Below are 23,233 nucleotides of genomic sequence, written 5' to 3'. Positions count from 1 at the left end.
ACTTCAAAAAGCTTCTAAATCCAGTGGTTGGTTTAAGCTGTGCGTTCATTGCTTCATAATTAAATTCAAATGATTAACTAGCAGTATTTGCCAGAAGACTAGATCGCTTCGTTCTAACAACCTTTCAAGTGCCAAAAGCGTGCACAGGCGAATAAATAATGCAAACATGCGCCGAACCGTGAAACCCTTAATATTGCTACTACTTAATATCAGTATTAAAGAGAGATACGTGTACTGTAGTGGAGTTAACTGACCGCCCAACCATCCGGGTGGTATCGGACTTATATAGCGAAAGAACAAAGGTTTTTCTGTGAACCAATGAGAAAGCACTGACGTCATGATCAAACTGGTTAAACGAGTATCTGAGACCGCTGGATTAGAAGATTCAAAATACAGTTGAAACCCGCTATTTCCAACTCTCGGGGGAAGCATAAAATGGTTCGAAATAACTGATAGTAAAATGACTAAAGGGCAAATCCAAGGTGAATGGTTTTGACCCGTAGGTTTTGATTTCGAAATAACGGGGAATTCGTATTAACCGAGTTCGAGTTAGCGAGGTCCACCTGTAGTTGACATATCTTGTTAGGAAACAGCTCAATTACAAACTGGTTTACGGGTATAATTCAAAAGTAACGGAAGACATTCGGTTGCATGAGTAATTTACGTTAGATTTAATAATTTAATATGGCTGATTATTAGCTGTGTCACGTTTTCTTTCCCATGGTGTTGTATAAAGTTGTTCTATTTTGTGAATTCAAGTATTTCTGCATTCACACTTACAGAGAAGCTTCTTACTAAATGAGAGAGGGTTTGTAGCATTGACTGCGTTCAAGACACGTTCAGACAAGGCACTATTCTACACCGATACAAAGTACATCATAGCCTAAAAATGACCATTTGCTTGCGTTTATGTTCAGGCATACCCTTTATAAGCACCAACTCGAGAAAAAAAAAAAGCCAAGAGGAACGAACGTTAACTTTAGTTTCCAGACTGTGTTTCTCGCGCATATTATAAATACACGCACTACTACACGCGTTTAAAGTCCTAAAACAGTATGGCGCAGCAAACCTGTTTTAACTCTATTGTATTTCATGAGCGCTCTTTCCGTCTGAGCATGCGTATACAATACCTTTTTTTTTTATATATTTTCTAACACATTTAAGAAGGGCTACCCGAAACGTCTAGTTTACGCGAACTCAGTTTGACATTTAAAAGAGCTTTTTCAGCCTTAAATAACTTTCTCTTCATAGTGTAACGCATCTTATGAGTTTTGTGCTCATTTCTACTCTCTCTTCTCCCGCCTGGATTCAACAGAATTTAGGGCGGGTAAAGGAGCGAGTATCTGGACTGCCCGATGGTGAGATTCCGAAAGTATTGTCCTAGATTTGTTTCAGGTCGATCGTTTACTTGTCGCCAAAGAAGCAAAGAATCAGTTTTCTTGATTTGCATTCACACATACATTGCGAGATAGCACACTTCATACGATAGGTACCTTTATAGCCCCAGCTAACAATACCTGCAAAATATATTTCGTTGAAACTAGCCTCGTCAGTCGTATGTCATATTGGATTTCGTAAATCCATTCAATATAACACCTGCAAAGTTTGTACATTTAAGAAAAAATGTATTCCCATACCGGGAGTCGAACCCGGGCCGCCTGGCTGAAAACCAGGAATCCTAACCGCTAGACCATATGGGACAACTAGAAACTGTTCCATCTGCAGCAAAAATAATACCCTTGTACTAGAATACTTCGGTCTGCCGGGAGTCTAGTTTATTGTGGCGTCTCAGTCTGTCTGTCAACTATTAACTATAAAATCTAGTCTTAAATCTTCAACAGGTTTTTCGGTACTTGCATAAACAAATATTGTTAGATGAAAATATCCAGCGATTTTGCATTTTAGTTTGCAACTTTTTCACTGCAAAACATTACCGATCTAGATAGATGCCGGTCTAGCTGGGAAAATCTAGACCGCTTTCAATATCGATTTCAGCCAATCAAATTGATGAATTTGTTAGTTCCCAGTCCTTGTTAGACAGAGTCATATAACAATGCAAAATAAAAATGATATACATTTTCCCATACCGGGAGTCGAACCCGGGCCGCCTGGGTGAAAACCAGGAATCCTAACCGCTAGACCATATGGGATACCATAGGAACTGACAAAAAAAAAATTGTGAACATAGATTACAAAGAGAGCAAATGTAAGGGAGATGGGTGAAGAATGGGTGAAGAAAATAACAAATAAGAAAACTTATGAAGATATAAAAAAGACTAGAATTTTTGAATAATAATTGACAGATACACACCACAATAAACTGCCCTCAAGAATGAAGTGCTCTAGTGCGAGGCTACTATAATTGTTGCTATTCTTTCCTTTTCGCGGTGTCCCATATGGTCTAGCGGTTAGGATTCCTGGTTTTCACTCAGGCTGCCCGAGTTCGACTCCCGGTATGGGAATTAGCAATTTTTTCTGCTTCAAGTGACATGGTCGGATGTTTTATTCTGAGACTAAGCGAAGACAGTTAACAATGGTGCTTAAAAGAAATATAAAATGCTTCGAAATTGTTCGTTGAATTCTGTGCTCTGAGTAATGACTAGTTGAATATTTGAAGATGAGTGAAATGGAGATCCTAAGTTATTTTACCAACCCTACCACATGAATGGTTGAGAAAAACTTCAACCGATTACTTTCTTCTGAAACCGAATCTTATCGCGTCAGGAAATTCTCGCCAGAATAGTTGGTGAAAAGGAAAGAGTCTTACTGGGATAGATTCAACTTATCTAGCCTCAGTGATTGATAAAAAAAGTAAGCAAAAACACCTGCAAAGTTTGTACATTTAAAAAGGGAGTTCCCATACCGGGAGTCGAACCCGGGCCGCCTGGGTGAAAACCAGGAATCCTAACCGCTAGACCATATGGGATTGTGTAAAGTGTAATTGAACATGAATATAAAGAAAAGAAAGTCAAGGGAGATCAGTACATACATGTATCAAGAAAATAGCAAAAGAGAAAAAAATGATGAAGATGTCAAACTAGTCTGTCCACAGACGTTTATTTTTTTTTGGTGCGAGTCATTTTACTTCTTTTCTTTTCTTTGCATTTTGACTCGTTCATATCCCACGTACCGGATTAATATTTTGCCAAGCTTGCGATCTCGATGAAGTCAATACAAAAACAGAGGGTCACTGGACAGAATAATCTCAATCTATACTTTTTAGACAATAATAGATACAGATAGACACCACAATAAACTACCATCCAGCACGAAAGTGCTCTTGCGCAAGGTTACTCTATTTGCAGCGAATTTGTAGCATGAAGCAGCCAGGAGTAATTTGTCGAAGTACACTTTGGGAATTCAGCCGATCACTTCAATACTCTTATGTTCGGTTACTTCCCTTTCATTTCCAATGGCAGTTGTTACGCCGTTTTTTCTGTTTCTACTCTTTACTGATCACAGCTATTACAAAAATAAAACTACGAGTTCACTTGTCACGTTCCTTTTAAAGAGACAACCCACATGATCCATCAAATCACTGTCAAACTGTCAATTATGTTAACGTAATGTCATGTGCAATTCGCATAAGGTTCCATTGCGACTGCGCACCAAGCTACATAGCATATTTTCTTTCGAGATTATCGAGGTTGACTAAAACATTTTCCATCTTGATTTTAACTGACTATTCCTAAGTGGTTGACCTAAATAAGGTAACGTGAACAATATTAAAGTTACAATCTTGGCTTTTATCGATTAAAAGTTTAGGATAACACTAAGTTAAAAGACAAAAGTTGTTGTTAAATATTTCTTACAACATCAGCGTCACCAACAAACAATTGCACAATCCATAGTTCGTGGGTTGGCCTTTCTCATATCTTAGGCCCGCCTAGTCCATATCATTACCCGTTCGTACTCTCGTGTCTAAACATATTCAAAAGGACACCTTAGTGCTATTTGTGGCATGTACACATTTCCTTGCACCTTTGTGCGAAATGCGAACGAGATACGAATTTTAATTAAACAAACCTATTTCAATGTCTAAAAAGGAATACTAAACGAATTAAGGCTTGGCTGAAAAATCACACAACAAAACCCTGAAAAGTTATAGAATCCAGAATGACTATTTCCAGGAAGAGCTTTTCCAAAAACTAGACATCAATTTTATTTCATTATTTGAATTGATGCCAAAAAGAAACTAACCATAGCAACGGTGAGTACATGCAGCTTGAAAATCCATAGTTAACACTATCGGCACGAAAATATGCTCGGATATTTGTCCGCAGACATTATCTGTTCTGAGAAGCGAACACTGTGAGCTTTGAGGAACAGATAATGTCCAAGGACAAATATCTGAGCATATTTTCTCGCCAAGTGGGGGCTATTGTGTTTATCGTACTTGAATTTTTTTTTCGCAACACGCGCAGTTTTAAAAATTGGGAAATATCACTTGTTCCCAAGGGCATTTTCAGTCACGTGACGCTTTTAGACCAATCTCGCGCTAGCGAAAATATTTGATGGATTATAAATTCCAATATAATAAAACTCATTTCCAGTGTTAAGTTATCCCGAGTATATCCCGAGTATGTCCCGAATATACCCGATTATATTCCTCCTCTGGTGGTGTGCCTTGGCGCGGCGAGGAGGCTTGAGCATCCTCATGATCCCTAGAGCTATGCTGGCTGGAGCTTCACACCGTCTGGGAGGTCTGAGGCATCATGATGCCCGATTACGTCCCCAGTATGCCCTAGTTGGAGGCTAAAGCATCACAGCAGTTTTCAGTTGAGTGTTGTAAAACCAAGACTATGAGCCACTTACAACAAGAATTTTGCAAGTCAAAAAAGCAACTACATTAATATATAAAAAACTGATTAGTAACAAGAGTTTAACCCCAGAGTCAAGTCAAAAGAAATGGCTAGAGGATTGTGGCCTACCAATAAATGACAACATAAATTGGACTGCTGCCTATCTTTTAGCTAAAAAATGCACAAAGAGCACTAAGCTGATAGAGTTTCAGTTTAAATTCTTACATAGACGTGTACCAACCAATAACTTCTTATTTAGAATAGGTCTACAGGGCGATGAAGCGTGCAGTTTTTGTCACACCTCCTCTGAGCCAATAATTCATCTTTTTTGGTCATGCCGCCAAACATCTTACTTTTGGAATAAACTTACTGAATGGCTGAAAAACTTAAATTTACTTCCTAGAGATTATGCTTTGACAAATATTACTGCTTTGGGTCTGAGGCCAGATATCTCTCAATTTGCGCTTCTTATCAATTACAGCTTTCTCTGGGCACGATATCACATATGGCTCGCTAAAACAAAAGATGATCATCCAAATCTTACGCATTTCATATGCACACTAAAATCACAATATGAAATTGAAACAAAAAGTGGAGACACAAAGAAATGGAAACCTCTTACAGAATATATGAGGATTTAATTATTATTTTAGATTATATTTTCTATACCTATCGGTATCTATCTCCTACCCATTAGTCTATTTCTAATCTCCTGTCAGATGCATAACTCATTTTACCTTTAACGTACCACATGCCTTTGGTCTGTTTTTTATGTTTCTATGGTACAACCTCAAGCTGTAATGATAACTGAACTATCTATTTTTCTTCTATTTTTCTTTGCCCCTTGTCGTCACTGTATTTGTTAGAAGTGTAAGTCGCGTAACTGTATTTGTTAGTAGGGTAAGTCGTTTAGATATTGTAATTTAAATAGTGTAAATAATTAGAGCAATATAATGTAACTAGAGCTAGTGTTGTAAGTAAGTATTGTTTTCCCTTGTGTTATTGCAAATAAAAAAAAAAAAAAAAAAAACTTGAAGCCTAACCGAGCCATGATTGGTTTTGGTTTTCCTTTTGACTGGATGACAAACTGGTGCGAGTTATTTAAGCCAATCACTTTGCATAGTAATGCAACCAAAACCAATGCGTACAGTTACCGTTCGACACTCAGGCCCCGTCCAAACCATGTTACGCCAGAGGAATTTGAAAACGGAGCTTTATTTCTCCGGTTAGGCATTGCGTCCACACTAATCCGCAACGAAAATGGAGCTTTTCGAAAACACTCTTAAAACCGGAGGAATTTGCAAACGCCGGCTTTGCGTTTTTGTGTGCACAGGAAACATTTTGAAAATGAAGCTTTTCGAAACCGATGGCGTCACGAAAATCATGTGATTTCACTGACCGAGTTTTATTCAAATACAAATGCAAAATGACTGGTGATTGGTGCGTTTTTAATTCCTCTGGCTTAGTGTGGATGGGACCTACAGTGAAAACCTGCCTATTTTTGAGACTTGATTTAAGGTTATATGAGATTCAGTGTTAACTCAATAATGACCGAAAAAATGTAACAAAAATTAAGATATTTTAAATATGTAGACTATATTGCGTAAGTTAATAGAATTAGTTGTGTGTCTGTCGGAAGATGAATTGGTTGACAGTGTGAATTTTACTGTCTCTAAGTGTGTTTAACTGTTCACCCTCCAGCCAACATTAGTGAAGTCAAAATGGGCTCCCAAGTTACACACAGTAGAACCCCGTTTAAAATACGGCCAAATTGTCATGGCCCCGTTGGTGACCGTAATGACGGGTGGCCGAATTAACGGGGCAGTGTCAAATTACTTTGCTGGTCCAAATTGTGTGATGTCTTAACAGATATATCACAAATTCACTTCTAACAACTTTTCTTTAATAAGTATCGGAATGTAGCTATAATTACTTCAATCACTACATACAGTAACAGTGGAAAGATAAACATAACTGGTTTGGAGGTCGTATAAACGGGGCACAGTTATAAAGATCTATAAAGATTACACAGGTTGGACAGTAAAAAACCTTCAAAATTTATTTTCTCTTTATGAGTGCAATCGCACACTACTGATATTTCTTCACCATATTTAAACAAACTTTTTGGTCTATTTTAGGGGATCATTCTACCTTAACGAGGTGACCGTAAGGCGGGGTTCCACTTTCCTCCGATTGCATATCCTCAAAGCAGAAGAACGACGTCATCATCACAGTTAAAATGCTTTAGATCGGGGATCTTCTCGTAAAATAGCGATGCCTAAGTAACGTTCTTCTATATACATGTACTCTATTCTTTCAAACACCCCCGATGAAATAAATCACACGTGGTCTTATTTCTCTGTTTACATGGTAAAGATTCTGCAGATAACTGGAATAAACCATCTCCCTTTGTCCAAGAACCGTTAACTTGGTGACTTTGACCTAGACCCGGTAGTAATTCGGGCCACGGTTTTCAGTACAGAACAAATTATATTACCCCAACTGGTTCAACCTGAATTTCCCAACCAGCCAACCTGCATTAACCAAACCGGCCAAGCCCTCTACCAAGTTGACCGTATTTGGTTACACACAAAGCTCATATTCACAAGCGTTACATGTTATGAATAAAAATAAAGTAATTTAAGCTATCGTTTTCGGTTGTAGCTGTTAAAATTGCTAAAATAAATGTTTTGACAGCCCCATAACTGTTCTGGAGACTATTAGATAACATTTTACAAAGTGGGAGACCAAAATATTGCAGTAGAGGCAGCTTCAAGCTCGCAATTATGTGTTTTCCCGTTTTTCGCTCATTTATAAGTCTTAAGGATGCAACAATAGGGATTGACACAATGTCGAGGCAAAGGAACGACAGTGTGTTAAAAGATTCTTTAATCCTCTTTTTACTGCCAAAAATATTCTTATGTTGGCAATCGCAAGCCCAAAGTGTAGGGTGGTCCTGGCTCTTTCACCCTACAAAATATCAAACTCCCCTCTTTCTCCTTAGACCCTTCAGACCATACACAAAGAGAGCAGAGTCTGTTTTGTGGTTTCAAGGTCACGCCAAAAATAATAAACATTGCCATCGATTTGTTCGTATCGTTGACAGTGATGTGTCGCCTGGTAGAATAGATTTTCGATAAATAGCTTTACCACTTAATTTTTGTCTTAAATGAGTAAAAATAGCAAGAATTATCCGTTATTCAGTTGCAAAATAGGAAACTTCGACCCTCTAAGATTTAGTTCTTATTATTAAATGAAACTTAAAGATAATATATTATCCCCGCTCTCCCCATGGGTTAAGAAGGATGGGTCAGTGTTCAGAAAAACCCTGTACAAATGTTGTTGTAAAACATTCCACGCCGAATAAACCACCAAAGAAGAGGTTTTTTTTTTTAATGTGTGTTGTTTTTGGTCTTGTATTTGTCGCCGGCTACTTAAAAGACAAGGGTTAATTACTTCAAACTTCTGTTATATTTCTTAAGCGATTTATCTGATATGAGAATACATGAAACTTTTGTTTTTGCTTCATTTGTTCAGCATGTCAACTGTCATTTTTGAACTTGAAAGCTGAGGTCATTTAGGTTGGTAATGATCTGTCCGCGATGATGCAGTGGTTTGTTTGTGTTATAACGCATTCCCTCCTAATTGTTAAAGCAGCTGGTTGATACATGCGAGAAAAAAATGAGGCAACCCTGAGTAAAAACGTTACTTGCTAGGTTTTATTTATCACCCCTGTGTGCTCCAGCAAGGCGAGGTACGCTTATCTGGTGACTTCCACGACATCAAGTCTACGAATAATGTAAAAGGCATATCTCACTTTCACACAATGTGCCGGTTTTTAATCGAGTGCACTTTCTAAGCTCAAAGATAGCATCTACCTTGAATTCCATTCATATAGATTAAACAAAGCTTGTGTATTTTAGACGTTAAAGCATTTTCCAAATGTAATCTAGTGTTGAGAAATGGCGCTCAAGAGCAGGCAATAAATCCCGTATTACATCCCTTCGTCAGATATGAAGTTATATAAGCATGCCCTTGAGTGTGTTAACTTTTCTTAACAGTTTCTACCGAGAGCATGAATTGCTTGTTCGGACGAAGTGTAATTTAACTCCTGACCGCTGGACACCGGCGAGCGGAAAAAATTCCCGCATATCAGCCACAAACAGGTCGCTTCTGTCATCACAACCACTCAACGCTACCTGGGAAATTCAGCTCTCCAAGTTAAACACGGTAAATCTCCCATTTTCGATTTTGTTCAATTACCTTGATGTCTTCTCGTTCCAGATGGAGACTTTTGCTGAGGGCATTCGTTCTTAACCTTTCAAAGAGCACCGTAACCGATACAAACTCATCTATCAATTGCAAGGAGGCTAGGAATTTTCGGCAAACTTCAAGCGCTGACTCCCGCTGTTGACAAAGAGTCTATATCCGGCAAAGAAGCGCGCACGCAGGGGTTAATTAAAACGAACTCAGAACGAACTAAGGACGATTTCACGTCGGTATAAGTATAGATTTCTATTTTACAGGAGAAAACTATTCACAGCAATGTTCGATCTTCTACCGATAAAGAGCAAAGTTAGGAAAATTTAAGCATAGAAATGTGTGTTTTAACACAGTCAGTTCCGTTTTCTCTTTGTGCCATTTTCATCACCCAGTGCCGGCCCGTTTTAAGTCCGGTGTTTTTCACCTTGTCGGACCGAAACTGTTTGTAAATATCACATTTATTGCCAATTACTGAAGATAAGGCCAACTATTAATTAAATTTGAAGTATCCATTGACACTTTGCGCTGTAATCTCATTGGCAGGGTTCATTGGGTGAGTGAACATAATTAGACGACCTGACGGCTTGCTAAGCGTAAGGTGATAGGTGTGTTTATTTTAACCCGCGAGTACATAACTGTCTCGGGATTGTAGCGTTGCGTTAGTTTGCAAAGTTGACTGACGGTGGGTTGAGCTTGAACTTGGGTCGATCCCACAGACAAGGCCGTCTATATCTTCTCGATTTAATCCTTCAGTAAAACGAACAGTTTTAGTTAACTGTTGTTGGGATATCGGAACATGGGGCTGCCACATTACGAGAAGTCGCTTACCATGAGTCATTCCAGAAGAAAGTACAGAACATCAGGCAATTCTAAATCAAAACGCAAAGATGGCTCGCACGAGCACGAGCACGGACACGGCAAAGGCGACCAGAGGACTGTGGCGAATGTGCGGGAACGACAGAGAACACAAGCATTGAACGAGGCTTTTAATAAGCTACGAAAAATCATACCGACCTTGCCTTCAGATAAGCTTAGCAAAATACAGACACTGCGCTTGGCCGCGAGATACATCGACTTCTTGTGTCAAGTTCTGGGCAACAACGAGAAGCACCCAAGCTCTGCAGCGAGCAGCTGCTTCATCGCACATGAACGGCTTAGCTATGCTTTCAGTGTGTGGAGGATGGAGGGAGCTTGGTTTCAGCATCAGTAACAAAGAAAATTCTTCTCCACACACCGTCCATTGAACTGAAATGAGCGCCGTCTTCCATGAACTCAACACGTTGATTGCTGTAAACTCGCGCAATCGAAAACGAAACTTCATGTTGCACAGGTTAAATCTTGTCCCACGCCTTGTATTTATAATATCACTAGCTTTTGTGGAATAATAACGATGGTGCTTTTAGAAACAGAGATATTGAGGAGAAATCTTCACACGGACTATGAGTGATGTTTGTGGGACATGTGTTTGTTTGACTCGACGTTGGCGGAAAAGTAGAAACATTTTCATGTTTCAGCGTGTGAGCTTACTAATGTGTTAGGGTCATTGAAATCTCCTTTTAACTCAGTTACATCAAGTAATTGTAAATTTTCTCGCGTATAATTGTTAGAGACTACAACTATGACGTTATAATGATCTTGCCATTGTATATCTATTATAAACGAGTGTTTAGGTACATCAGCTTTGCTTAGCTAGTGTTATTGTTGCCTTCTCGTTTTTTGTGGATTTCTTTTTAAGTGACGTTGTTTTTCTTGAATCTAGCTCGGCAGCGTTCATGTAAGAACGATCGACAGTAACTATGAGTCGATAATTAGCCGAACAAGATATGTTTCATGTCCAGCAAAGTGAAATATTTTGCGTGTTAGTCATCGGAAGTCAACGATAGAAATAAATTCACATGGAGCTGAATGTTACGTGAGGCTTTGTTTTGATTGTCATAAATCTTTTTTTGTTTAACTTTACAAGGTTATAACTTTGTAAATAGAAAGTTGATTTCTATGGGAGAAGGTAGTTTCTCTTTATCAGGTTTCAATCGAGGCGTGAGACATTTAGAGAAAAGTTTTTCACTACACCCAGTGAGACTAAATCATGACTTCCTGTTGTTTAGTCTGATAACAGTTCTTTTCTAATGCCCTTTCTTCCTTTCTAGATAAATCTTCTCACGTTATGAAGGAACAATCCAGCTTGCTTCAATGAAGCAGGCTTTGTTTTCTGTTTGTATAGCACCGCCTTTGCCATTGAACAACTGATATTTAATATTTGGTCTGACTCTGTAGGGTTATATTAGGGTTTAATTCAAACTATCTTCAGACTTTGTTCCGATTTTTTACGCCGCAAAATTCGCTCCTTTCCTTCCTTTTTGGGAACTCAATGGTTTGTGACCATAGTTCCTAGTTTCTTTAAACCATAGACATCTTTACAACTGGACCAAAATATTTATTCACCCCTAAACCATGAAAGGTACATGTTTTGAATTGAATTTTGGTCTATTTCTCTCCTAACACCAATACACGATTTCCCAAGAAAGGAATTTTTTAACCTTTTCTTTTTGGCTATATAGCCTAACTACAATTGCCTATCATGAGATAAACCCTAGTGCAAACCACCCACGCCACATGGTTTTTTTGGACATTTTATTTAAACTCCAGTCAACAAAAACAAACCACATATAGGTGGGCCTTGAATAAGCTTGTAGATCTGTTATAAACTCATTAGATTTAGGCCTAAGCACATGGTCGCTGTGTTGCGGAACAATAACCTCGTAATTATTTCTTAATCAACCTCGTCGTTTCAATTCGACGGTTTAATCACCCGGCGCTCAGAGTCTACGGCTACGAGCTCAATCAAGTGGTTTATAATGGCGCCACTTTTGGAGCAGTCAGTGATGTTGTTGAGAGGAATTTCTTGTCAACTGGACATGAATGGAGCCAAAGTGCCGGGAGAGGAAGTGTGGTTCATTTTGAACGGCGAGGGCTTCGTGTTAAAGTGTGGTTTCCATCTTGGTCGGCTCAAATGCAGATCTACCGGAATCATGCCCAGCTCAGTGATGAATAGCTTGTTTCATCAACTTTTTCGCTTGCTTTGTTTGGCGGCTAAAGCTTATAAGGCACCTATAATGAAAAAGTGTTTAAAAATAAATCAAAAGATTTTATACACGTGGTTCGTGGTCTCTATTTGCACGAGGTAGAAGATACTTTACAGGGCACCGTAGTAATTACTCCATGGTACATCTGATTTCTCCATTCCGAAGCGATGCTCGTCTCATTATATAAGGTCGCAATTAGCACTACCAAGAATTCATGGTCTATCCACGACTAGGTTAAAACGCTGTTGATCTTAAATCGAAGAAAAACGGGCACGCTTTTGGGACCTGAACGCGGTTCTCAACTCGCTGCCAAACTGACATAAACTTGAAAAGAAATCTTCTATGCTTTAACCCCAAGGAATGGCCACAATCCCGGAAGACGGAGTAGAAACGAAGTTATGATATTTTAAAATCTTGATCTCGCCGATAAAGCCCTTCAGTTTTCCGTTGATAAGTTAAAAGAAAACTGATGGTATCTGACGTGCTTTGGGGAGGAGATAAGTACGAGCTTAGGTGTAGCTGTGATTCGCGCAGTGAGAATAATAATAAGAAACTAGTTCCCCTTTCTATGTTTGAGAAGTTTGTGACGTTTACTCTCCAACTGAGAGCAAATTATTTGGCAATTCTCTAACCTTCTTCTCAATTAAAAAGCATGTGCAAAATGGCTTGGTTCACTTTAATGTTGGTATCTGATACAGTACTTGATATTTGCAGCGCTTGTCTCCATGACGAAAATTCAAATGGCGGTCAAAACATTTTCTCTTGAAAAATTTGTCAGTTTATCGACGGAGGGAAGTTCAAATGTACCATTCTTTGCGGGAGAAAAATTATCATAGTTTATTGCCCCCTTAAGTCGTGAATGCGGTTTCTAGTTTATTTGTCCTTTGTGTTTGAAAATAAAAAGCGTATTTATTTCACAAGCATTTTAATTCAGTGGACCAGGTCAGTGATATCCATGAAGAATTAAAAAAGGATATTTAATATCCTTGAATACATAGGGAGTCACCGCTTGGAAAAATTCTCTTTTTGATATTTTTAACGAATGTTTTTAGGCAGCGATGTATCAGCGTGCATAGAATTTTCCCATTTCGTAGTATGCCCTAGTGAGATAAACGCGCTTATTTTCTGATATTTTAACTGCTTAAAATACGATTTTCTTGGGTAATGAACGGCACATCTGTAAAAGTAATAGTGTTGTATTTGTGCTCGCCGAGCGACAATGAGTCACGGCATGTCTTGTCTTTAATGACATTGTAATTTATGGAACTCTCTGTTATTCTGCGTGGGATCTCTCACTCTCCTGGGTATCGCAACACACACGAGCCGGCAAATTTCATGTCTTTTTTCAGAAAGCGAACAAATTCAAAACTTACTAAGTTAGAGGTATTAAAGACCGTTAAGTAATAAAACCTCCTGCTGGGCTTTTAACCCATCTGATGCTCGAGTTTTGTCCCATCGCCAGTCTCAGAAAAGCCTCTGAAGTTCGTTGGCAGCAGTACAACGCAAACGTTTGGCACGCTTTGTTCAGCTCCTCCAAAACAGGAAACGAAGCTAGCAAACCCCAGCTCTCAATCAAAACAAGTCGAAGCTTCGTGTCCATTCATGAATTCTTCCTGAACGGTTTGCGTTTTTTAAGCGCGTTTATAGGGTGCCATTTCCTAGCTCTCCGGGTTTAATGTCTCACGTATTACGCGGTAAATCACGAACTGATTCTATTGAGAAGCGTTGTGGAGGTTGGATTTAAAGACTCCTTTCTGTCTTATAATATCGAGATTAGAAATTGCCAAACAAACTTTACTAAAAGAAAGCTTGCATTTCATCACGAATATTTTTGTCAGGGGATACTTCTGAGCATGCGTGACTATGTGAATCTTGAGGTCTGCTGGCTTTAATGACACCCTCTACTGAAGCAAAAAGGTTCAATTATTTTGAGCTCGAATCAGTTTCTCCTACCACCGGTCTTTCTATTAATCAGCCCGTCTGTTTCTCCGTGGTACATACAAGGTGTAAAAGCATAATGCCTTGTGTTTTATAGGATGGTCTCTCGCTATATATATCACGCAACTTAAGAAGTTGAAGAACTGTAGCTTATCGAAGATCTCATAACAGTTTTTCTAAGTTGTTTCGTTGACCCGTAGTATCTCTTTTTGATATCTGCTTAAGCTGGTTGCCATTTATGGACTCTTTCCACATCAGCAATCCTGGAAGGTTCTCGGAGTTTAAACAGACTAAAGACTGGGAAAAAAAAAATCAGCTCTCACGACAAGTTCTGAGATCAGTCTAAAAATTAAAAAAACCCTTTTCTTATCATATATTTATTAAGATCTAGATCTGCAAGCAATCTTAAATAAACTGACCCGTTAAGACTGATCAATTGGAACTTCTCTTTATTTATATTTAATATTTTGAAAAAGCATGAAGATAATGAGAACTAACGATTTGATTTGTTTCATCCGTTGAGTGAAAAGTCAAATCTCGTGCAAGGAGAATTACACTCAGTGTCGCCTTATTGAAGCAGGGACATGACACGGCTTGACTCCACTCTGGAACTCCATTTTTCATTATTTAAATTGCTGTAAAAATGTACTTTGAATTTTATACTTGTAAGACATTTAAGAGATTAAATCAATTTATGTCATCATTTGTCTTGAATACCCCATGTATGTGAAGATATGCCGGCTGCATACAGCATATCTCCGTGTAAAAGACTCTTCCATTTCCTAGTATGTTAATTTCATTCCGTTAGGGTTTCAATGTCAAGATTTCCGATGATCTGATAAATTTCTGTTAAAACAATTTTCAGTACAAATTAGAAAATGATGTGCTGTTGAATACTGCTGGCAATTCACAATTATGTACTATTTATTACCTGGAAGCAGAAAAATGCTCACGCGATTGAAAGGAACATTGATCCCACAATATTCGTTCAGTTCCTGAACGAAATTTCGACTTAATATCGACAAAGATAAAGGCACTTTTTAAATTTAAAATTCACACATTAAAAACCCACCGTAACGCAGGCGCACCTGCGAAAATCATTTTTATTCCGTTAATTGAAAAATGATGAAATGTTAAATAATCTCTGCAAATCAGGATCGCTGTTAATTTCTTCCTATCTGGATTAAAGCGATTCTTCTGTGAATGTCAACTCATGCGGCAATCTGCATTGAATTTATTTTACTTTAAATACTTCCCGTTTTGCCAGCTGGCTCTAGGCTGGCTTCAAGGTCCGCTGTCTTGGCATCTATTTTAGGAATGAACTAAGAGAGCTGACGTTCGTCGGCTTCAATATAAACCGGCTGATAAAACTACGTAGTTTGAAATAGAAAAGGTTCAAAACTGAGCGCAATGTTGAAATGTTTTACTAGAAAGTGCAACCGGCTTTACACAGGCAAGATTTTTTCCAAAGCTTTTCTTGGATATCTGCAAACTGCACCTTACATTTTAAAATGTCGTTGCCTTCTTGATCTGACAAACGAATTTGACACTCTATATCACAGAGGTCTGTTGTGTAAATTAGTTTATCTTATGTTCTCAGAAAAAGACCCACCTTAAAGAGTTTTATAAAACTCGTGCGCAAGCCTGTCTAGTAAATAGCGATAGAGCGTTTTCACTAACATGGCCAGCAGCCAGGCAAATTTGTTGCAACAAGAGAAGGTATTTATATAAGAAAAGAGTTCAACTCCCACCAGGTTGATTTAAGACACCAACATGGCCGCCGTCAGGTATTGTTGTGGGACACCAATATGGTTGCCATGACGTCATAATATCATAAAACATTAAAAATTATCCGAATGACTACTTCAATATGGCGTTCGTCCAGCGTTCGTTCTTTTTTTTTCTACATGTAAAATGATCTACCCTACTGTCTACATCACTTGTAACCAAGAATGTTTGTTGATAACTGTGATTCAAAACACAAAGTGTTACGGAACATTTTTCCTTAAAACGTAGGTTTTTCTCTGACCAAGAGGAATCTCCGTTTTTGTGATCGCCAACACAATAGGTCAGTTCGTAACCTGCTGTTAGAACAAAGCCTTTAGAGTTTAGGCTGTGAAGATGCAAAATTTAATGTCTTAAGAATGTCCTCTATTATGTGAGCCCGTTATAAGCCTAGGTAAGTGAGGATCAGTTGTTTAAATGCTATTGGCTGCAACTCATATATGACAAGTAGCCTTTCAATAAAATCTTCGAGTTCTGTCTGTACTTGCGAGTCTTGAGCGAAGCTCTGATCCACTTGGTATAAAGATCACGGTTTGTAGCAGGGCACGTGCAGAGAAAGACATCTTTACAAAAGGATACATGAAGACAATATAAAATGTCTCAGCTGTGAAATGCAACAAGGACGGAGCTTTTTGGAAATGTTTTTCAATTGTGTTCTTCTGAGCAAGTGGTCAAGTCTTATAAATTGAAAAATTCATTTTGTAACTTCACTGATGATTTCACGAGTGATTACGAGAACAAATTGACCTCGGGTAGTTCCAGAAGTAGACTGAATCTTTCCCCGATTCGCAGTCTTTAAAACATTAAATATTCATAACTTTTTTAACTTGTACCATATAATTAACCACCTTAATTTGGATTCAAATTTTTATCAGGGGGGCATAGCTCAGTGGTAGAGCATTCGACTGCAGATCGAGAGGTCACCGGTTCAATCCCGGTTGCCCCCTTATTGCTCTATTTTCTCAGGTATTTTTTCTCACTTTCAAATTGTTGTAGCTGTTTAAGTTACGACCTTACTTCTCTGATTTTCTTTTTTGTTTACCTTCAAAATAGGGGGAAACAGTACTAAAAAAATAGTATTCTAACTCATAAGGATAAAGATCTGTTATTTACTGTCTGTAAGGTTTTAAAATTGTGTTTCATTTCACATATTCAGTTTTTCCTAAACATGACAAACACAACTTGTTATTATATGGCAAGTTAGTCTTGAGGTAAATCTGAGCGTACTGATTGGTTCTTGCTTCGTCGGGGTTTGCTTTACGAACCGTTTCCATGATAAGCCGTGTATTTTTCGTTTTCGTAAGGCGGTAAATTAAAGGCTCGAGTGCCATATAATAACCTTATTACTAACTCTGCTTGCTCGAGCCGTGGTAGGAAATGTTGGCCCTTGGTCGTTTTTGTACTGACCTTGGTGCGTTCGGAACGTATTGCCACGACCTCGGGCCAATATTCTCCAGTAAGGCCCTAGATTTAGCCAGTCAGACCGCCATATAAACCAAGTAATAATTATTGCTAATTACGCGACATGTACCCTAAATTAAAATTTTGAATTTGACACAATCTTTCGAGTCAAGGGGGTATAGCTCAGTGGTAGAGCATTCGACTGCAGATCGAGAGGTCACCGGTTCAATCCCGGTTGCCCCCTTATAATATTATTTACGCGAACCTTTTTTTTAAAAATTTCATAATAATGGTGCCTGTTTTAGTTACGGCTTTAGTTATCTAAATCTCCATTTCTAACTCTATGCAAAAGCACCAAAAAAATGTCTTCTTTTAGTTTCTTTGTTTCTATAGAGTCAGTTCATGCTTTCGGCAAGCTAAAATTGTGCACTTTTTACTTTTATGTGTTTAAGTTACTCAAATATTGAAGACACTTAGTTCTTAAATATTAGATTTTACATCGAAACAAAACTCTATTGTTTTGCTTGGCACTTTTTGGACCGGGGAGCAACTGATGAAAAACCTAGCAAAATGAAAGGGAAAACAAACAGCGGTTACAAACATAACACAGGTTTCGCATGGCATATTAAACTTCTAGCAAAATGATTTGCCAGATACTGCACTGGCCGGGAATCGAACCCGGGTCTCCCGCGTGGCAGGCGAGAATTCTACCACTGAACCACCAGTGCTCGCTGGGAATCTAACGCATAATTTGCATCTAAGAAATGCAGGTCTCCCACAGCCGCAGGTTTCTCTGCTCTACACACCGCAAGAAAAATTCGGCGACGCGACAAAACTCGCAATACAAACAAGTTATTGAGTGTTGTTAATCATGCTACACTCTTCTGACAATACTGCTGGCTCAGTTCTTGGTATGTTCCCCATACCACTGCACTCGCCAAAGCCATTGATTATTCATAATTGGTTGACTTGATGTAAGACCACTACTTTATGTGCAGTGTGAATATTTGAGCTATTTCAGCCCATGCCATTTTTTTTACCTACTAAAGGTGATCGACGATGAGTTCCTTGATGACCCATCCAAGAAAACATCAGTCGCTGCATGAACAATAACAACAAGATAATGTCAATTCTTGTTTGGCTATGTTCGCAGAAATAAGCCGCACGGTATGTTTCTTTTAGCCAAATCAAGTGTAACAAAAAAAGTCGGGGAAAGAGAAAAAAACAAAAAACAAAAAACAAAAAGATAAAAAGAAAAAATGACTGGGCAACCATCCAGTCCAGCCAGGGTACACTGAAATATTTCGAGGAGATGTTTCTACCATGAAAATACCAAGAAATGATCGTTAAGATCTCCATTGGTCGAAGATAACGTATGAATGTCGTTCGAAATAACGAGTGTCTTGGAACTACTGATCCGATGCGGTACTCTTACCAGAAGGTATCAAGTATCAAGCAAGTGTAATATATAACGTTAAAAAAACATGTAAATAACTATAAAACAAATTATTTCTTTACTGATTGTTGTTCTCTGGGCTTTCGTAAATATTTTTCGGTTGTGTTTTTCTGGGGAAGTGGTCAAGTTAGAAATTCATGCATTTTGAAACTTCAAGGATGATTTCACAAGCAATTACGAGAATAAATTGACTTTTGGTTGGTCCAGCATAACAGAAACTATAAAACAAAGTGGTCAAAGGGGAAGTGGTCAAGTTAGAAATTCATGCATTTTGAAACTTCAAGTATGATTTCACAAGCAATTACGAGAATAAATTGACTTTTGGTTGGTCCCGCATAACAGACACTGGACTGAATCTTTCATTCAAAGTCTTTAAAACATAAAATATTGATAACTTCTCGACTTGTACCTTAGAATAAATCGCTTAAATTTTGCGCTAAATTTCTGTTAAGGGGGTATAGCTCAGTGGCAGAGCATTCGACTGCAGATCGAGAGGTCACCAGTTCAATCCCGGCTGCCCCCTTTCAATGTTGTTTACTCGATCATTTTCATAGTCCATAATAATGGTACCTGTTTCAGCTAAGGCCTTAGTTATCTAAATCTCCATTTCTAATTGTATGCGTCAAAAACATAAAAAATGTCTTCTTTTATTTTCTGTGTTTCTATAGAGTTACAAGAATCACAGCTCATGCTTTCTGTAAGCTAAAATTGCACGCTTTTTACTTTTATCTGTTTTAAGTTACACAAATATTGAAAATACCCAGTAATTCTTAAAACATTTGATTTCACATCAAAACAAAAGTTTGTTGTTTCGCCTAGAGGGCTTATATGTACTTTTTGGACCGTGGAGTGAGCAACTGATGAAAAACATAGCAAAATGATTGGTTAGATACTGCACTGGCCGGGAATCGAACCCGGGCCTCCCGCGTGGCAGGCGAGAATTCTACCACTGAACCACCAGTGCTCGCTGTGAACATAATGCGTAATTTGGATGAAGAAAATGCACGTCTCTCACAGCCGCAGGTTTCTCTGCTCTACACACCGCAAGACAGATTCGGTGACACGACAAGACTCGCAATGTAAGCAAGTTGTTGAGTTTTGTTAGGGACTGTCCAATAATTACCTGGAGGGAGGGGCGCGGAGGTTTGGAAAATTAGAGGGGGGTGCGGGAGAAAATGACGACAAGAGAGAGGGGGGATTGGATGTAAAATTTAATACATACGGGGGGGGGCATTATTTGTTCATTCCTTTTTGCAAACTGGAAAAGTAATGGAAAAGTTATTAGAGTTCAAATATAAATACTAACATTAGAATAAAACTGACAAATTTATCAACTCTAAGTTGTTCTGATCTATGAACTGCTGTTTTCCTATCTGTCTTGCAGTAGGAAAGGAATACCTCTGTTATATATGTTAAAACAGAGCTAGTTTATTTGCACTAGGATTTAATAAAACAGGAAACTTTAATTAAAAGTTACAAAAGTAGCACTATAATGTTATTCAATGAAAAAGAAATGGGATGGAGACTTTTTTCAAGGGGGGAGTTAGCCTTAATATCATCATTATGTGAGGGGGGGGTTGAAATTAATTTTTGATTAATGAGAGGGGGGTATGACTTAGTTTTGGGGCCCACCCATTTTCCAGCTCCCCCTCCCCCCACCCCTCCAGGTAATTATTGCACAGTCCCTTAATGAGGCTACACTCTTCTGACAATACCGCTGACTCACCTCTTGGTATATTCTGGGCCATTGCACTCGACAAAGCCATTCATCATTATTCATAATTGGTTGGCTTGATGTAAGACCACTAATTTATATGCAGTGTGAATCAGTTCGATCCCTTTCAGTTCACGCCACTTCTTTACCTACTAAGGGTGTTCGACGATGAGTTCCTTGATGACCCATCCAAGAAAACGTTAGTCGCTGCATGAACAATAATAACAAGATATTGTAAATTCTTGTTTGGGTATGAAATTAAAAGTCGCCGGTATGTTTATTTTAGACAATTCATCTGCAGCAAAAAAGTCGGGGAAAGAGAAATAAAAGAAAAAGATTTAATTTCGCATTTCACATTTCCTTAAAATTTCACATTTACCCTCGAAGCTTCGCTTCTCGGCCAATATTCATTTTTCAGACAATATCTCAGGCGCGGACATTATTAGTCGACATACCAGGCGCCAGAAAGGGTTTATTTACTAAGTGAACATTAAGATCTGCATTGATCGAAGATGACGTGTGAATGTCGTTCGAAATAATGAATGTCTTGGAACTACTGATCCGAAGTTCTCTTACCATAGACCAGACATTATCAAGTAGCAAGCAAGTGCAATATATAACCGACTTAAAAAAATACATGTAAGCAACTACATGTATAAAGCAAATTATTTCTTTGCTTACCCACTGATTGTTGTTCTCTGAGCTTTTTGGAAATATTTTTCGTTTGTGTTTTTCTGAGCAAGTGGTCAAGCCTTGTACTGATTTAGATTGAAGTTCATGCAGTTTGTAACTTCAATGCTGATTTCACAAGCGATTACAAGAACAAATTGACTTTAGGTAGTTCTAGAAGCCCGGTAAGTAGACTGAATCTTTGATTCGCAGTCTTTAAGACCTAAAATGTTGATAACTTCTCGACTTTTACCTGAGAATTAACCACTTAAATTTTCAACAGGGGGGCATAGCTCAGTGGTAGAGCATTCGACTGCAGATCGAGAGGTCACCGGTTCAATCCCGGTTGCCCCCTTACAATATTGTTTACCCGAACTTTTTTGAACTCAATAATACTGGTACCTGTTTAAGCTAAGGCCTTAGTTATCTGAATCTCCATCTCTAACTCTACGCAAAACGCCAAAAATGTCTTCTTTTAGTTTCTGTGTTTCTTTAGAGTTACAAGAATCACAGCTCATGCTTTCTGCAATCTAAAATTGTACACTTTTTACTTTTATCTATTTTAAGTTACGCAAATATTGAAAATACTTAACTCTTAAAACATTTGACTTTACATCAAAACAAAAGTCTGTTGTTTCGCCTTGCGGCTTATAAGCACTTTTTGAATCGGGGAGCAACTGATGAAAAACCTAGCAAAATGATTTGTTAGATGCTGCACTAGCCGGGAATCGAACCCGGGCCTCCCGCGTGGCAGGCGAGAATTCTACCACTGAACCACCAGTGCTCGCTGGGAACTCACTGCACAAATTGTGAATCATGTAGGTCTCTCCAGCCGCAGGTTTCTCTGCTCTACACACCGCAAGACAAATTTGGCGACGCGAAAAGACTCGCAATACAAACAATTGCAAGTTGTTGAGTGTTGTTAATCAGGCTATATCCTTCTAACAATACTGCTAACTCAGCTCTTGGTATATTCCGGGCCATTGCACTCGACAAAGCCATTCATCATTATTCATAATTGGTTGACTTGATGTAAGACCACTACTTTATGTGCAGTGTGAATATTTGATCTATTTCAGTTCACGCCACTTCTTTACCTACTAAGGGTATTCGACGATGAGTTCCTTGATGACGCATCCACGAAAACGTCAGTCGCTGCATGAACAATAATAATAAGATATTGTAAATTATTGTTTGAGTATGAAATTATAAGCCGTCGGTATGTTTCTTTTAGACAAATCACCTGCAGCAAAAAATTCGGGAAAAGAAAAAAAAGAGAAAAAGATAAAAAAAACTTGAGGGGGCAACCATTCAGTCCAGCCAGGAGCACTGAAATATTTTTAGGACATTATTCTACTATGAAAATACCAGGAAGTGATCGTTAAGGTCTCAATTGATCGAAGATAACGTATGAATGTCGCACGAAATATAATGAATGTCTTGGAACTACTGAGCTGATGTACTCTTACCATAGACCAGAAGTGATCAAGTATCAAGCAAGTGTAATATATAAATTATTTCTTTGCTCACTGACTGATTGTTGTTCTCTGAGCTTTTTGGAAATATTTTTCAGCAGGTGATCAATTCTTACACTGATTTAGAAATTCATGCAGTTTGTAACTTCACTGATGATTTCACAAGCGATTACGAGAACAGATTGACTTCGCGTAGTTCCAGAAGTAGACTGAATCTTCCATTTGCAGTCTTTAAAACAAAATATTGATAACTTCTCGACTTGTCCCTTAGAATTAACCACTTAAAATTTGCATTAAATTTTTATCAAGGGGGCATAGCTCAGTGGTAGAGCATTCGACTGCAGATCGAGAGGTCACCGGTTCAATCCCGGTTGCCCCCTTATTATTTACCCGACCTTTTTAAAATTCCATAATAATGGCACCTGTTTCAACTAAGGCCTTAGTTACCTAAATCTCCATTTCTAACTCTACACAAAAACGCCAAAAATGTCTTCTTTTAGTTTCTGTGTTTCTATAGAGTGACAAGAATCACAGCTCCTGCTTTCTGTAGGCTAAAATTGCACACTTTTACTTTTATCTGTTTTAAGTTACGCAAATATTGAAAATACTTAACTCTTAAAACATTTGATTTTACATCAAAACGAAAG

General features: G+C 38.3%; 1 protein-coding gene and 11 non-coding genes across 12 annotated transcripts; 6 read left to right on the top strand and 6 right to left on the bottom strand.

The window, feature by feature from the left end:
- Positions 1 to 1,628: 1,628 nt before the first annotated feature.
- On the bottom strand, positions 1,629 to 1,700 carry Trnae-uuc (transfer RNA glutamic acid (anticodon UUC)). The gene has a single exon. It is a non-coding gene; the product is annotated as a tRNA-Glu (tRNA).
- A 378-nt stretch (positions 1,701 to 2,078) lies between these two features.
- Positions 2,079 to 2,150, bottom strand: Trnae-uuc (transfer RNA glutamic acid (anticodon UUC)). The gene has a single exon. It is a non-coding gene; the product is annotated as a tRNA-Glu (tRNA).
- A 704-nt stretch (positions 2,151 to 2,854) lies between these two features.
- On the bottom strand, positions 2,855 to 2,926 carry Trnae-uuc (transfer RNA glutamic acid (anticodon UUC)). Its single transcript has one exon. It is a non-coding gene; the product is annotated as a tRNA-Glu (tRNA).
- Positions 2,927 to 9,635: 6,709 nt separating this feature from the next.
- On the top strand, positions 9,636 to 10,976 carry LOC110054377 (twist-related protein-like). Its single transcript, XM_089285373.1, has one exon. It carries the CDS (start codon positions 9,862 to 9,864, stop codon positions 10,273 to 10,275), a length of 414 nt encoding a protein of 137 aa, XP_089141499.1. The 5' UTR covers positions 9,636 to 9,861; the 3' UTR covers positions 10,276 to 10,976.
- A 5,770-nt stretch (positions 10,977 to 16,746) lies between these two features.
- Positions 16,747 to 16,818, top strand: Trnac-gca (transfer RNA cysteine (anticodon GCA)). Its single transcript has one exon. It is a non-coding gene; the product is annotated as a tRNA-Cys (tRNA).
- Positions 16,819 to 17,444: 626 nt separating this feature from the next.
- Positions 17,445 to 17,516, top strand: Trnac-gca (transfer RNA cysteine (anticodon GCA)). The gene has a single exon. It is a non-coding gene; the product is annotated as a tRNA-Cys (tRNA).
- Positions 17,517 to 17,929: 413 nt separating this feature from the next.
- Trnag-gcc (transfer RNA glycine (anticodon GCC)) lies at positions 17,930 to 18,000 on the bottom strand. Its single transcript has one exon. It is a non-coding gene; the product is annotated as a tRNA-Gly (tRNA).
- Positions 18,001 to 19,179: 1,179 nt separating this feature from the next.
- On the top strand, positions 19,180 to 19,251 carry Trnac-gca (transfer RNA cysteine (anticodon GCA)). The gene has a single exon. It is a non-coding gene; the product is annotated as a tRNA-Cys (tRNA).
- Positions 19,252 to 19,621: 370 nt separating this feature from the next.
- Trnag-gcc (transfer RNA glycine (anticodon GCC)) lies at positions 19,622 to 19,692 on the bottom strand. Its single transcript has one exon. It is a non-coding gene; the product is annotated as a tRNA-Gly (tRNA).
- Positions 19,693 to 21,394: 1,702 nt separating this feature from the next.
- On the top strand, positions 21,395 to 21,466 carry Trnac-gca (transfer RNA cysteine (anticodon GCA)). The gene has a single exon. It is a non-coding gene; the product is annotated as a tRNA-Cys (tRNA).
- A 358-nt stretch (positions 21,467 to 21,824) lies between these two features.
- Positions 21,825 to 21,895, bottom strand: Trnag-gcc (transfer RNA glycine (anticodon GCC)). The gene has a single exon. It is a non-coding gene; the product is annotated as a tRNA-Gly (tRNA).
- Positions 21,896 to 22,894: 999 nt separating this feature from the next.
- Positions 22,895 to 22,966, top strand: Trnac-gca (transfer RNA cysteine (anticodon GCA)). The gene has a single exon. It is a non-coding gene; the product is annotated as a tRNA-Cys (tRNA).
- Positions 22,967 to 23,233: the final 267 nt, after the last annotated feature.

Source organism: Orbicella faveolata, unplaced genomic scaffold, assembly GCF_042242905.1.
Source record: "Orbicella faveolata isolate gen_17 unplaced genomic scaffold, um_ofav_v1 contig_13, whole genome shotgun sequence".
NCBI lineage: Eukaryota > Metazoa > Cnidaria > Anthozoa > Scleractinia > Merulinidae > Orbicella > Orbicella faveolata.
Note: the sequence above shows the minus strand (reverse complement) of the source record. Positions and strands in the feature narration are given on the sequence as shown.